General features: G+C 37.9%; 1 protein-coding gene across 1 annotated transcript in view; it reads right to left on the reverse strand.

Moving 5' to 3' along the window:
* UGP2 (UDP-glucose pyrophosphorylase 2) overlaps positions 1 to 15,704 on the reverse strand; it is a 54,252-nt gene that overhangs the window by 34,787 nt on the left and 3,761 nt on the right. Inside the window, exons 2-3 of the mRNA XM_069541251.1 lie at positions 3,751 to 3,878; positions 2,802 to 2,909 (exon numbers count right to left, since the gene is read on the reverse strand). Coding sequence (XP_069397352.1) covers positions 2,802 to 2,909; positions 3,751 to 3,864 — 222 coding nt within the window. The 5' untranslated portion in view covers positions 3,865 to 3,878. The remainder of the gene's footprint in view (positions 1 to 2,801; positions 2,910 to 3,750; positions 3,879 to 15,704) is intronic.

Raw genomic sequence — 15,704 nt, forward strand, 5'->3', positions numbered from 1 at the left:
AGAGGGAGGGAGCCGGAGGAGTGTAGGGGAAGCAAGGTGAATGAATATTAACCTATAATTTGTATTCTCAGAACTACTTGCCAAAGCTAATAGTTAACAGAGTATGTAAGACACATTTGTGCCCTCAAGAAGCTCATAACATAGTTAAAAGAGCAAACTTATTTTTTCCCTCTGCATTTCAAAACCCTCAACATTAAGGGCACATGCGATTATAAGAACATTTTTTAAAAGATGCTCACAACCTAGGCTTTAAAATAAAGACATATATATATATATATATATATATATATTTTTTTTTTTTTTTTTTTTTGCGGTACGCGGGCCTCTCACTGTTGTGGCCTCTCGCGTTGCGGAGCACAGGCTCCGGACGCGCCGGCTCAGCGGCCATGGCTCACGGGCCCAGCCGCTCTGCGGCATGTAGGATCTTCCCGGACCGGGGCACGAACCCGTGTCCCCTGCATCGGCAGGCGGACTCTCAACCACTGTGCCACCAGGGAAGCCCCCAAAGACATATTTTTAATGGAGACTTACATTTTTATAAACAGAAAGAGAAAAGACTTCATGAAATCATATTACATCCAGAATTCTATATTTCTTTCTTTTTATTTTTCTATATCAATTCAGCATTCCTATCAGTAACTACAGCTCACTGCAGGGGCACAGCCTCCTGAAAGGATTTGTCAAGACCTTGTTTGGAATGGTGGCGCTGAACTGGAAAAATCCCTAGGTGGTTCTGATCCCTCTACTTGCTTCCTCCCCCCGACTCCAATCCCCATGCCAAGAAACCCTACTATGTATCATAATCTTCTCTCAAAATACACAAAGGCAGATTTCTCCATTGCGAAAGCAGAATCCTGAATCATAAAATATACTGAAAGTAATCAATTTTTGTGCCTTCCTTCAAGGTAGGCTCTATCATCAAAAGGTTAAGTTTGTGTAACGAGAAAAAAATTCCCAAGTCTGCAAGAATTAAGAAGAAAACCTTTATCCCCAGGTCTGTCATTAATCAGAAAAGTAAAGTCATTTCAACTAAGAATAAATTCCTAGCAAAAATATTAAGTATTTAAAGTGGGAAAATACATAATGTATAAATTTTTTATTATAATTTTAGGCCTACTCCCAAACATTCTTTTTTTAATCTGACTGAATTTACAACTAGTTCCTTTTTAAAATTATATACCTATCCAGAAGATTGCTCTAAATAATTTTTCAGGAGAAAATATCATTAATTCTACCACTTAAAAGCAGAAAAATAAATCACAGTACATCACTAGAGCGAAGGAAATCAAAGACTAAAATAGAAGACCCTAAAGAAAAAAAATATATATATATATGCACACTGTAATTGGCAAGCACTACAGACAAGAGGAATTTTAACTTCAACATCAAAAATGAGAGTCCTCAAGGTGAATGCTTAGGTGGGATTTTTTTTTTTTTGCTTTGTTTTCTTTTTTTACCATGAACATGTAATTTATAATTTTTAAGTTTTATAACTGAAAGACAATTTTGACATATAGGAAAAAAAGTACTCTTCACCAGGAACTACATTTAAGATTTTCTCATTAGAAGAAATATGAGGGACTCCACTAGCTTAAGCCACCAGATATGGTATACAAATGAATGCATGCAGTTATGTCCCAATAAAACTTTACAAAAGACAAGCAGTGGTGCAGCCCTCAGACAGTAGTTTGCCAAACTCCTGCTTAAAACAGCCCTGTTTTTAAACCAATATTAGATTATTTAAGATTACAGATACATAAGAGATAAACTATCTACATGCAATTATTCCACTCCATCAAGTCTTTTCTACCTTCAGTGAAAAATGCCACAAGCAGCAGTGGTCAAAACTGCTGACAGGAAAGGAAAGAAAGGCCACTGTGTTAACCAAACCTGTCCCTGAAACTATCACTTAATTTAGATCAATCATTCAACTCAGGATACATGGTCTCCTAGCCTCAAAGACTAGTAAGAAGACAACACATGCATACAAACAACTGCTACTAATTAGGCTGGCTTACTACCTCAGCATGATAGAAATAACCACGAACATCTGCAAAATGTTTCATGGTTTAACATGTTTCCATATGTTTCTTAAGAGAGTCTCATAACAACCCTGTGAAGTACAGAAAGCACTTGGTATCATTCTCATTTTACACAAAGCTCAAAAGCATTAGAGCTAGGATTTGAACCTCCGATACTACCGCATTACACCTCTTCAGTGCAGCTTTCTGCTAGGAGCTGACAACAGAGGTGGAGGCATTTAGACTGAGCCTCAAAGAATGAGCAGGATTTTGATAGGTGAAGAGCCCATAGCATTCCAAGGAAACAACATACACAGAAGTCTAGAAGCAGGGAAATACTATGTGTGTGAAGGGAATGCTGGGTTGGTTCAAGAAAGGCAGGCAAGGGAAATACAGCTAGAAAGATGGGTTGAAAGCATAGGGAGAGCTTTAAGTACCTGACAGTGACTGTACATGACCCTATAGGCAATGAGAAATCAGATGGTTTGGAGATGGAAGAAAACATAATGAAGCTCTTACCATGTGTTTAAACAAAAGAACTGCCTCATATTCAAGGATGTTAAGTTATGAGGTAGTGTTATAGGGAGATTAGACTTTCATAAGTGCTCTGCAGGACTGGATAGATGGGTCTAAAAGAAAGGAAAGTAGTAGCAGGCTATCTCTGTAGTTTCAATGTCTGAATTGATGGTTCCTACAGGTACCCTATAGTATCCCACCCCCAAAAGTTAAACCAGTGTCTGAAATTACCTTAAATTTTCCTACATTTTATCCAAAACTTACCGAATCTTCTGGAGGTTTCTGGATTTTTCCCCAATCCACAGAAGGTCCCTTTTCTTGCAAAAATCTATGAAATAGCTTCCGAAATCCATCAAGGTCTTTTTTAGTGTGCTATGAGAATAGAAGTCGTTGTTATAACTAGCAGAATGCTTAATATTTAATAAAAACAGACATATATTGTACATTTAAAATACCTTTCAGTGAAATTCTTATACGTTTAAAACATGGAGTACAGCAGAGACTTTTTTACACCCCAATTTAAAACTAAAGAGGAAAAAAAGCTAATAGGAACCACACTTAAAGGAATACAAGTACACTCGCCATCTCCCACCTGTATCATGTAATCTGAACACCATTTGGCCTGTGGGAATTCCAACTGGTTCTCTACATTTACTCACCAATGTATTTCTCTACTTCTTTTAAGTGACAATTAATCTTCACCAAAAGAACAAGAAGGAACAAAAATCAGCTAACCTCAAAACATTAAGTATAAATTGAAATTTGAAAATGAAAAGGATAATCTATTGATTTATAAGTAGAAAAGTAAACACCTGCCTATTCTGGGAAACCTCTATCATAGCTGTCAGAGTAGCATAGTTCTGTTAGAACTGGCTCTTTGGAAAAGGCATGCAGGATATAAGGTTGATCAATTAACTTCTCACAATTTTAACACTGGTATCCATTTTTCCATCCAATGATACCAAAACACAGATCACATAAATTGTAATTTTGTTCTGATTCTTTCAAACTTTAGAAACTTACCAGAATTTAAAAAATAAAAAAGACAATGGTTTTATAATGGGCAAATATTGAAAATCCTTAATTATTGAGCAATCCTAATTTTTTAAATATATCACTACATCTTGTGCTTATTTCAGGCTAGATGATCAGTAGCAGCAATAGCAACTCAGTATGTAGATGGATGAAAGCAAAAACAGTGTAGGGTCCTTACTTCAAACTCATGTGATGGTGCTGTGGTGAGTATCTTTTCTAGTTCCTTCTTCACAGATAATTCTAGTTCTTGTCGAATGACTTCTTGGAACTGAGAAGCGCCATCTTGAGACATTGCTTTGCTGAGATCTTAAAACAAAAATATAAAAACCACAGACTGAGAACTCAGACAGCCATTCAAACAGCTGGTAAACCACAACCAATTTATTTCTGGTGTGCCAGCAAATGAAAAGGGCTCAATCTTCTGGTCCCATCAATCTCCAGGAGGATTTTAGCATTGTCAACTAGTTATGACTCAATAATCATATGCACTCAAATTTGACTGTTTGGTACATCTATATGCTTTACAGGTGTATCTAAAATACTAAACACTTTGGGGGAGATGAAGCAGGTGGAAGTAAAATGATTAATCTTCATTTGAGCATATAGTTCCATCTCCGCTGATGTTTTTCCGTCCTAGCTGTCAAAGCTGGAAAAAAATGAGAACGCCTGGAATAACATTAATAAGGGCATATTTTATAGAACCTGTCCTTATGGAACTGCTGCCTCATAAGAGAACTGAAGGGCTTGGCAACTGAAGCCAAATTGACTCCTTCCTCCTCCAGGACAGATGAAAATTTTAAGGAATCCTTTCCATTTTAGAAGGGGAGCCACTCTAGTTCATATTCCTCCCTAAAGAAGAACCTCTTGAGAGATACTGGCTATTCCAAAGTGCCTCTACTTTCCTGGCATCAAAATTTTCATTTTAAAAGGAGAAGGGCACAGGGCTGCCTCCCTGTTTCTGGTTCCTAATTTCAGCCAAACTTTTCAATGCTCATGTGTGTTGGACAAGACTATCAGGACTTCTGGCATAGCTGGGCACCTCTATGACAGATGGATCTCACTAAAGGTGACAGAAATGCCCCTTAGATGAAAACAAACAAAGAAAAACGCAGAAAAAGAAAACATCCCAGGCCCAAGTACCTTAGGAGAAAAATGCCAACAAGGTTGTTTTACATACTTCATTATCTAGACAGAAATTACCCTGTCTACTTCTTGTAAAATAAGGAACAATCGGATTATTGTTCACCCCCTCTTTATCCTCAATACCTAACTCAATCTTATTTTATAAATGTATTTTTGAAGCTTATGTTCAAACATTTCTTTTGATAGCTAGTTAGTTCTACAAATGTTGGTTAATTTAGCAAAACCATATTTCAATATACCTAAAAACACTCCCACATACCATAAATTCCTTCATTTGTTATCTGGGCAGAAGGAAGCATATAGACAGAATTAAAGGCAACATAATCAATATTTTAAAGATAGTTTTAAGAGCAGAAATTAGTAAATTACTATTAAAAATTAGTAAATATGTAAGTCCTGACATAATTTAATGTAGACAGCCTTTCCCAAACACCGAAAAATGTTAACAAATGAGTTATTTATCATAGCTCTTCAAAATAAAAAGTATATACACAATTTCCAACACATTAAAATTAAAAAAAATACAAGGGAGTTTGGTGAAAGCACACAACCTAATCCTAAAATAGTGTTTTCTAAATGTGCTTTTCTTAAAGGCTTAAGTTTATGGACTCCAGTAAAACTACCAAAATGACCCACACTGTAGTTCATAAATAACTTCTTTGTGAGCTAAGAAACATCATAAGAAACACACACCTGTATGTTCCATAAACAACATAAAGATATGTTTCAACTCGTAAGTAGCAATTTGATTATAATATGTAAAAAATGATGATAATGGATGAACACGTTAGCATAACTTTTTTTTGCACATAAAGGGTTTACTTTAAATTTTTTAAGGATAGGATAGAGTTACATAATTATAAAATTACAGAATTAACAGACTTATATTGTTTATACTTATAAATGCAGAGAACAGTTAACTGTCTACACATTGTATGAAATAAAATTAAAAATGAATTCAAGCTTGAAAGTTGAGGTCATTTACCTAATTTTAAAATGCAAATACGAAGACCTCTGAACTATATACATTCACTTAAACTGCACTAATGATGGAAAACACAAAAAGCACAGCATTCCCAAGGAACCACAGACATTTCGACCATAATTATTTTCTGTTATAATAATTGTTCCTATTTTGTCTTCCGAGAACTTTTTTTTTTTTTTTTTAAGACAATCACCTCAAGAATGTTTTTAGACAGTACAATTTGTGACAATCAAAACACAGTCTTCTAGGGCTTCCCTGCTGGTGCAGTGGTTGAGAGTCCGCCTGCCGATGCAGAGGACACGGGTCCATGCCCCAGTCCGGGAGGATCCCAGATGCCGCGGAGCAGCTAGGCCCGTGAGCCACAACTACTGAGCCTGTGCTCTAGAGCCCGCGAGCCACAACTATTGAGCCCTCGCGGCTAGAGCCCGTGCAGTGCAACAAGAGAAGCCACCGCAATGAGAAGCCCGCGCACCTCAACAAAGAGTAGCCCCCTCTCGCAGCAACTAGAGAAAGCCCGCGCGCAGCAACAAAGACCCAACGCAGCCAAAAAAAAAAAAAAAAAAAAAAACTCGAGTTGTGACAAATATCCCTAACTTTGATTGGTTTGATATAGCACCAAATGCAGATGAAGAACAATTTGTATTCCTTCTACCCCTCTACAAATCTTAACAGCTTTTACAACAAAGAACATTATAAGCCTATTACCTCTTCCACCTCATTCCACTGCTGTTTCCTTCCCCTTCCCCTGGGCAAAGTGCTACTATGAAGTTCTGATTTTAAGTGATTAAAGAATAAGGGTTTTTAAGGAATAAAGAATTTTCAATCTTAAGCAGCTGGCACAGACTAGGAAGCATGGAGCTAGAAACCATTTCCCTTTGCAGTGACCTCTTTTATCCATCCTGAATTTTTTAAGAAAGGTCTGGAATTTCTGGTAGGAAAAGAAGTATAGAACTCAGAAGCTTTCTTGGACTTAACATTCTCAGGTTACACTTCTGGCAATGGCAGCTGTGTTTCTAATGGAAGGTCAATTAAAGAATCCACTGAATAATGCAAGCTTTCTAACCTCCTAAGATGTTTTGTACCACCTCACTTCCTAGCAATAGAGAATTGATCCCCCTCCACTTTAGACAGAGCGTTTTAGGAATCAAACATTTCATTACCTCAATCATAAATCAAAACATTTTTAGACACGAGATGGAGCATTTAATCTACCCTCAACATTTTACAGATGAGGAAACTGAGGGTGAAAAGTTAAATGACCTACCCAAAGTCACAGGGCAGGCTAATGCTGGAAGCAAAGCCAATTTATTCTGAGCCCAATTCCACCACAGTGAGGTAGAAATATCCTGCTCATTTTTTCCCTCCTAGTCTGGCTCTTTTTAATCTTTGGCACAAAATCCCCAAATAACACTCTCCTCTGAAAGCATGTCTATCAGAATGTCTTCTTATGCCCAGTTGGAACAGATGGGAAACTCCCTACCACATGAACCTGGGTTTACTAGAATTGTCTTAGTTGACTTAATGACAATTTAGTAAATTGGGGATAGAACAAGCAATAGGCCTTTCGAAACTTTTCCCGTACCTCAATTTCCTAATTCTTTCCTGTTTACGAGAACTAAGATTTCAACACCATCGACTTTCCCCTATCCAACTGGAGCCAACAAAAGAGGGAGGGGAAGAGAAGAGGAGGAGGAAAGGAATAGAATTGAGAAGTAGGAAACTAGCAAGTGATTGTTTTCATTTCTTAATTCAGGTACTTCATTTTATCCATTTCAGCAACTAAGAAGTGTACATAATACCCTTCCCTGACATCCTGATATTGGCAAACAAAACAACTTCACATTCCAAAGCAGAAAGCTAGCTTCACAAGGAGCAGGCCAGAGATAACACCTAGAGCAACGAAGAAGGTGAGGAGCCCTCCCTCCCAGGCCACCTCCCACCACTCGTTAGATCTGATTAGTCCCAACCTTCCTTGGAAACCCACAATGAAAGGTACCCAAAGTCATAGAATTGGCAAGCTCACTTAATCTTAAACCAGGAAATGACCTGTGAGCCAAATAAGTACGAAACTCTAAGAACGTAATGGCAACTGAAAATAACCATGAATAAAGCCGAGGACATATGCTGAGTAGACTTATGACTTATTAAACCTAAACAGCCTCTCCCGGGCTCTTACTGCAGTCCTTTAAACCAGTTGTTTGCAAATATTCCTCTAGAAAAGCTCTTATTCTTTGGATTCAGCTACCCAGTATTATCTTACATCTTCTCCTACCTCTCTAACCATGCCTCAGTTTGCATAACTGGCTCCTTCTTTCTTCTCCTACTTCCTGGGTTTCCTAAGATTCTGTCCTCAGACCATTTCCCCCCTCAATTATTTCCTTATCGATCTCCTTACTGATAACTCCCAAATACATCCTGATCTTTTTTTCCTGAGCTCCAGGCTCATTCCCTACTGCCTTCTAGACCTTTTGCACCTGGATAACCAGCTGGGTACCTCAAGCTCAACATGTCCAAAACAAAACTCATCATCTAAACTAAATTCATCTCCCTGCCTCCACCCCTCCCGCCCCGGCACCCCATGGCATTAACATTCTCCTAGTCACTCCGAGGTGACCTAGAAATCTCAGTCACAGTTGGCTCTTCCCTCCTTTCCCCTCACATTACATCCAATCCAATACCAAACTTCCTAACTGAACTGCCACCATTCCATTCATTGCTTTCCATTCCCACTACTGCTACTTTAATTTCACTCTCCTGGTCATGATGACAACAGCTTTCTAACTAGTCTACCCATCTGTCACTCTAATCTGGTGGTACCAGGCAGAATGGATTTGTTCCCTTAAACTGCAACTCTAATCATGTCACTTCTCCATTTGATGGGATTTTCATTTGATGGGAAAGAAATACAAATTCCTTAGCCAGACATACCTTAAAAGCCAAGCTGAAGTACTTTTCTGAGTAGCCAGAGAAAGTGCTCAAGCAGAATGCCTAAAGGCTCCAAGTTCCTGTCTCAATAGTACTTCTAAAACTTTAATATGCATGCAGATCACCTGGAGGGCTTGTTAAAACACACGATTCCTGGGCAAGCTCCCAGAGATCCTGCCTCTGGGTCTGCAGTGAGGAGAATATGCATTTCAAATAACTGAATGCAGCCAGTATTGCCTTGAGTAGCTCTGATATAGACTCTACTCCATTTATTTGAACATGTTTGTATCAGCCATGCATATCAATCATCTTCCTACCCCATTGCTATTCTGGTCACCTATTCTCTGCTCCAAGGCCTTCAGAAATGGCACCAGGCCCAGACTGGTCTAAAGCCTTCCCAGGGACTGGTTTAAATGTGAAACATAAAATGATTCTGGCCAGTGAGCAACAAAGATATAGTTTGCAAAGACCTTTGGATAAAGGCGTTCCTCACTGAAAAAAGAGACACCTGAGAAAAAATAGTACCTTTTCCATCCCTGGCCACAATGAGTACGTGTCCACCCCTCACCTTCAGTTTCTTCTGCCATTTAGTGACTTTGAAGAAAGCTGACCCAATAACGAGACAAATATACTTAAGAGAAGGAAGAAAAGACTGATGCAGTCTTTGCACGGAATCAACCAACCCTGGAACATCCTACTTCAAGATTCATGTGATGTAAGTAAGTCCCTCATTTTTTAAGCCAACTGAGTTGTTATTTTTCTGCTCTATGAAATTAAAACCATCCTATTATAAGACTGTTCCAAAACACAGGAGAGAAAAATAGAAATTAAAGGCCCAGTTGTAAATTCCAAAGTCATGAGAATCATCCCAACACCCGGGAAACTCCCTGATCCCTCAGCCCCCAAAAGCTCAAACTCTGTGAGTTGAATAGCATCTACTATTGTGGAGGTGGCATTCCTTGTGTTCTAGGTGGTGGCTTCTGAACGTTCAAAGAGGCCTTCCTTTCTACCACAACTCGGCTATGTGGAGGTTTTAATCTGCGCTGTATCAGACACATATCAAATACCCCCAAAACTTTAATTCTTTGCTGAGATGTCTGTCTGTATCACCTTACGGGCACAAGCCATATAGTGTTATTCAACTTTTTTTCCTATACCTACCTCAACACCTGGCACAGTACAGGCACCTGATTTGGAGATCAAGACTTAACTTCTCATGTTAGTGGTTTGAACAGCCAGGAATATATTATTTGTGTGTCCAATTTAAATGTAATCTCTTCCTAGAAATCTTTCTAAACTAAGCACAGTTGCCCATTACATGCTCATATGGTAGATCCTTGAACCTCCCCTTTGACATCATACTTTCTAAAATTTATTCAATGTATATCTTACCCAACAATATCCAAGAATATATTGTGTCTATTTTGTTCACCACTGTATACCCAATGTATTCATAAAACAGAGCTTGAAACATAGTACTCAAGTAATGTTTATTAATTAATGAGTTAAGCCTATTAATTAATGAGTTAAGCCTATTAATTAATGAGTAAGAGCCTATTATGATACTGCAATGTGCTGGGTATAAAGAAGGTAGAGTCCTGTCCAGTGGAGGTTGTACCCGGTAAGGCCAAAGAGAAAGTGTTCAAGAGCTATGATTTCCAGTCATGGAGAAATGGGGCTAAGAAAAGTATGGTCCGTGTCTTGAGTACCTGAAGTACCTAAGGCTTCTCAAGCAGAGGCTGATTTAACAGTCAAGTATCATGGATGTGGTCAAAGAAATTCCAAACTTGTAGGCAGTTTAGACAAAATGACCTCTAAATTTCCTTTCAATTTTTATTACTATGTATAAATGTCACCATAATGTTTTCACTAACTTTAGAAATTAAACAAAATTGGGCAATTTATATATTCAAATTTAGCTTCATTTAGGAAAAACACAGAAAAATAAATTTCGTGTCATTCAATCATAAAGAAAAATCAATTAGTTGGTCTTATACAATTTTATATGATCTTTCAGTATTAAAGTCAATATTATTTTAGCTTATAAACTATAGTATGACTGTTTACATTTACATAGATTTTTAAATGACTCAGCCATGTACATCCTAACACTTGCATGGGTCACAGCCATATGAATGCTTAATAAATGATTTTTGATTAACAAAAATTAAAAGGTACCAGGCTTTTGAGAACTGTTCCAGCACTGAACATGCAGAGCTACTTAATAATCAAGATTTTTGCTAATCATGCATTGCTTGCTTAAAAAATATTTTTAACTGTTAGAATTTATACATAAACCAGACTTCTCATTAATAATTAACCTTGCTCTCATACAACAGACTAGCTCTTAAAACAAAAACAACAAAAACCAAAAAAACAGAAAATATCACTTCTGGAAAACAGAACATTCAGGAGAGATGTGCCAACTAGTTAAATAATATCACTCTGCAACAAGTTTAATGGATGGTAAGGGGCCTATCACACCCATTTCCCATTTGTTGAGAGGAGAGAAAAGGGTTACAACATAAAATCACCATCAAGGACCAAAAAATGATTTGACAGGCCTGCCATGTAATTTGATACATGTGCATTTAGATAAAATTTTTAACCTTGTAAAGGCTTTAAGGTCAGTGAGTCTAATTCCCTTATCTTGGAGATGAAACAGAGCCTAGAGATGCTGACTTGCCTAAGGTCACAGTGGCAGCCAAGCAAGAATCCCAACCCTGCTGCGTGGCGCCCTGCCTCTTCTTCCTGGAGGAAGTTCTCCCTTTCTCTGTTACAGTGGTGCATTACGTAGTTTACCACCTCCAGGCTGTATGCCACCAAATCTGAATGAAAACTGCAAAAACTCAAATATGTCTATCAAGTGAAGTTACTGCGTGAAGTGAAAACTACATATCAGAATAAGCATTCTCTTGTGCGCTTCAACTTTTCCTTCTATATTGTTTATTTTCTGGGCAATGAAAAATTGAAGAAAGCTTTTATGTACTCTATAAATATTTTATTACCAGGCCTAAGCATTTTACCATCGGCGTAAATGAACCCACAACAGTGCAGAACTGTGTTATTTGGTTTTCCTACACTCTTTGGAAGCTTTAAAATTCTAGTCAGGGTTATAACATAAATGAAAAATCACACCAGTCTTTGCCAGGGAAGCAACCAGAGAAAAACACAAACTTCAATTACCTTTGCAGCCAAAGAGCAAGTGGAACTATTGTTAAAAGGAGTGTCCCCTAGAATAGTCTAACAATTAAAAAGTAGACTAAGCATAACATGACTATTTCATGTACATGAATATAACGAATAGTGGGGTTTTTTTTTAAAGATACAAGTAAAGATCACAGAGAAACAGGGAACTTTCTTGATTTACATAAAAAAACTAACAAATATCTAGCAATGGTTTGGAAAACAAAACATTTTGTTGTTTATATAAGTTAACTAAGACAACATAGCCAATTTCTCCATGGCTCTCAAAAACAATTCTTAATTGTCAAAATGGTTTGGGGGCACAACGGATTTCATTTGGCAATGATGGAGAAAAGTAAACAATGGGACTGTTGGCAGAGGTAGAATTTGAATCCTAGACAATTACTTTGCAACGAACTGAAGGAGATGCTTGCTTACCAGTTAAGAGAACTGGAAAACAGCTTTCAAATGGAGTACTATCCCCTTTCTCACACATAAACCCAACCAAAACACACATAAAGTTTAATTTTCTTTCAATAACTTAGCAAGCCAACTTGCAAAGAATTTAGTAAGTTATTAATAGGAAGATGCATGCCTGGTAGTACAATTTTAGAGACCTAAGACATATGGTTTCAATTAATAGTCACTGTGCCTGGGACAATCCATCAAATTATCCAAGACCAAAATGTCCACAATTCAAACACTATTACACCAAGTTCAAAACATGACAGTTTAGAAAAGAAACTGTAGGCTGTGTAAAAAGGACACCAGTCTAGAAAACCAAGCTTCTAAAGAGATCCCAAGCAATCAAAAGGGTGGTAAGTGAATCATATTTCCACATTCACTAAATCCCAAACCTTCAGAGGATCTCCCCCACAATTTTATTCTAATATTGCTGGGATTTTCTCCACCGGCATAAATTCTGGGTATCAGGATGAATCATATTACATAAAGTTAATAGAGTCAACTCTTAATTATTTATTTTTACAGATAATCCAGAGTTAGTTTAACTTTTAAATATTTGTTTATATTAACTTTTCAGTAATGGATATATCTGACTTTTTGGGAACTCCTAATACCTGCACTTCCACAAAAAGTACCAAATTCAACATGGTGGAAACTGGAAAATTACAATATATTATTCTTTGACCCAGAATATTTTCATTATTAGGCCAACTAATTTTCCTCACACAAATTAAGTATCCCATTCTTTTGATTAAAGTCACTACAATTCATAAAGTTACTACAATTTTCTATGAAGAAAAATAAATACACAGAGAATGTGAAGTGAATGTTAACTGATATTACAACACCTACTGTCCAAAATTAACATCAATTTCCTTTTTTCAATTTATCTTCAGAATATTAAAACGGCACTTCCAAGAAGTGTACCAATTAATATTTCTTATTTCTCTAATGTCTAATTTCTTTTTTCCCTGAGTGGGCTTTCACAAATGAAAATCATCCATTTTACTAGAAGACCCAGTTATGAAGAACAAAGACAATTTAACCAAAGAGATTACAAGATCCATGTTGGAAAACAAAGTTTTCATCAGCTCAACTCTTTGAATTTCTTTTAATTTTCCATTTATAACTGTGACTCTGAATTTAACTAAATCCCTGTCTCTCTAGCAACATAGTGAATCCTAAGCTACATCTTTAAAAAATGAGAAGTGTGCCTTAGTCATTGCTTTGCCACCTCTAGTCCTGCCTCAAATCCATGCCACAACCTTCCTGGGCTGAAAACATCCTAGTCATCTAAATAATCAGCAACAGGCTAAATTTAGTCTTAGGATTTGAGAACAACCAGGCCTAGGCCTGACCTCTACAACCAGGCCCCAGAATGCTTCTCACCCCTGTATTCATATGAGACCCCTCCCGTTACAATTAGTTCAGCTAATCTTCCCTGGCTACGTTCCACTGACCAAACAAGAATCACCAAAAAAAAAAAGTCACTAAAAGAGAATTCCAACAAATGGAAAATCTGAAATACTTTTTAAGTGACACAGAGGTACTCAAACGGCTTCCCTTGTAATATAAGAAAGTACCTCAATTTAAGAATATTAAGGGACATTTTTATATAATTTAAGTAGACAAACAGTGTTTTAAAAAGTTCCTCCAGAGACATTCCTGGCGGTCCAGTGGTTAAGGCTCCATGCTTCCAATGCATGGGGGCGTGGGTTCAATCACTGGTGGGGAACTAAGATCCTGCATACCATGTAGCCAAAAATAATTTTTTTAATAAATAAATAAATAATTTCTAAAAGTTCTTCTAAATTACAGTATAAGTACATAACACAGCCTTAGCTGTCTAGATGACAGCAGGCCCAGTGCCATTTATAAATTTCAAATCATGTAGGGAGATTGCTCCATAGCTCTCACAACTTTTGAAAAGCCAAATTCCAAATGGCACTGACTAACATACCTGGCAAAAGTCACAGCTGCTGATGACCCAGCAGGGTCACAGGAGGAGGTGTCACCTCCAACTGTGACAAGGGGCCCTTTCTCATTTAAGTAGTAGTCACATTTATTTAGAAAAATTGTGGGCCCTGCAACAACCCCTGGGATGGAGAAAACTAGCAAATGGAGATGTAATTTCACAGGCAGACAGAAGGTGACCTGAGGGCAGAATACACCAGCAAGGGAATTAAGCCAGAGATCCAGTAAAGAGTCCTCCTATGAGAAGTAATTCTAAGTAATTCTAACACAGACTTGGGAGATGCCCAAAGCCAGTTGAACCTTCTTTTGGCCAAGGAATACATACTGGGAATTCTCCTGCCTATTGACATTAACTATTTTTATTAATTAAACATTTCTACCTAATAACTTACAAAGTGCTTGAGAATGGACATGCCTAGCTTTCCTGTAAAGCAGGGGTCCCCAACCCTGTTAGGAACCGGGCGCACAGCAGGAGGTGAACGGCAGGCTAGGGAGCAAAGATTCATCTGCTGCTCCCCATTGCTCACATCACCCCCTGAACCATCCCCCCGCCCCCATCCGTGGAAAAACTGTTTTCCACAAAACCTGTCCCTGGTGCCAAAAAGGTTGGGGACCGCTGCTATAAAGCACATTGCCTAGATTTGAGGGAAGAGATTCAAGCCGAGAATAGCAACCCCAGGTTCCAGGACATTCAAACACGTGTACACAACACACAGGTATAATACACAGATCTGAATTTCAAGTGCCAACCATAAGGGATACAGGAGAAATCCCAATACAGTACATTGCGTATTGTAAGAGCTCATAATTTTAGTTGTTGATTGGACTGAAACAAAAACTGTCACCAATTATGTATTCACATCACTGTTCAAGCTTTCCCCTCCAACCCCATACTTTAAAAATATATATATATCAACTCCCAAGTTGCTGGAGGCCTGAACACCAAACCTAGAATAGGAAAATAAAGAACTGTCATAGGTGCATTGTTTGTTTGTGACATGTGGTTATACTCATAGTGGCAATTCTATCCAAAAAGCTACCATCATTTTAAGAAAGGAAAGTAAAATTTACTGGCCATCTAAATGCATTCACGTAATTAATCTCATTTCAGCTTCTCAAAACCCTTTGGCATAAGTACTAATACCCAATGTTTATATAAATAGAAACGGAGGTTCAGAAAAGTTGTCTATGATCACCTGTTAGTAACAGGATTCAAGCCTAGGTCCATCCCTTTTATCTTTCTCAACATTTATGTTAGAGGTGTTAATAAACTACAACCAAAAATGTAGGCTAGGAGCTTCCCTGGTGGCACAGTGGTTGAGAGTCCGCCTGCCAATGCAGGGGACACGGGTTCGTGCCCTGGGTCCGGAAAGATCCCACATGCTGCGGAGTGGCTGGGCCCATGAGCCTGCGCATCCGGAGCCTGTGCTCCACGGCGGGAGAGGCCACAACAG

This window comes from Delphinus delphis, chromosome 12 (assembly GCF_949987515.2).
Source record: "Delphinus delphis chromosome 12, mDelDel1.2, whole genome shotgun sequence".
NCBI lineage: Eukaryota > Metazoa > Chordata > Mammalia > Artiodactyla > Delphinidae > Delphinus > Delphinus delphis.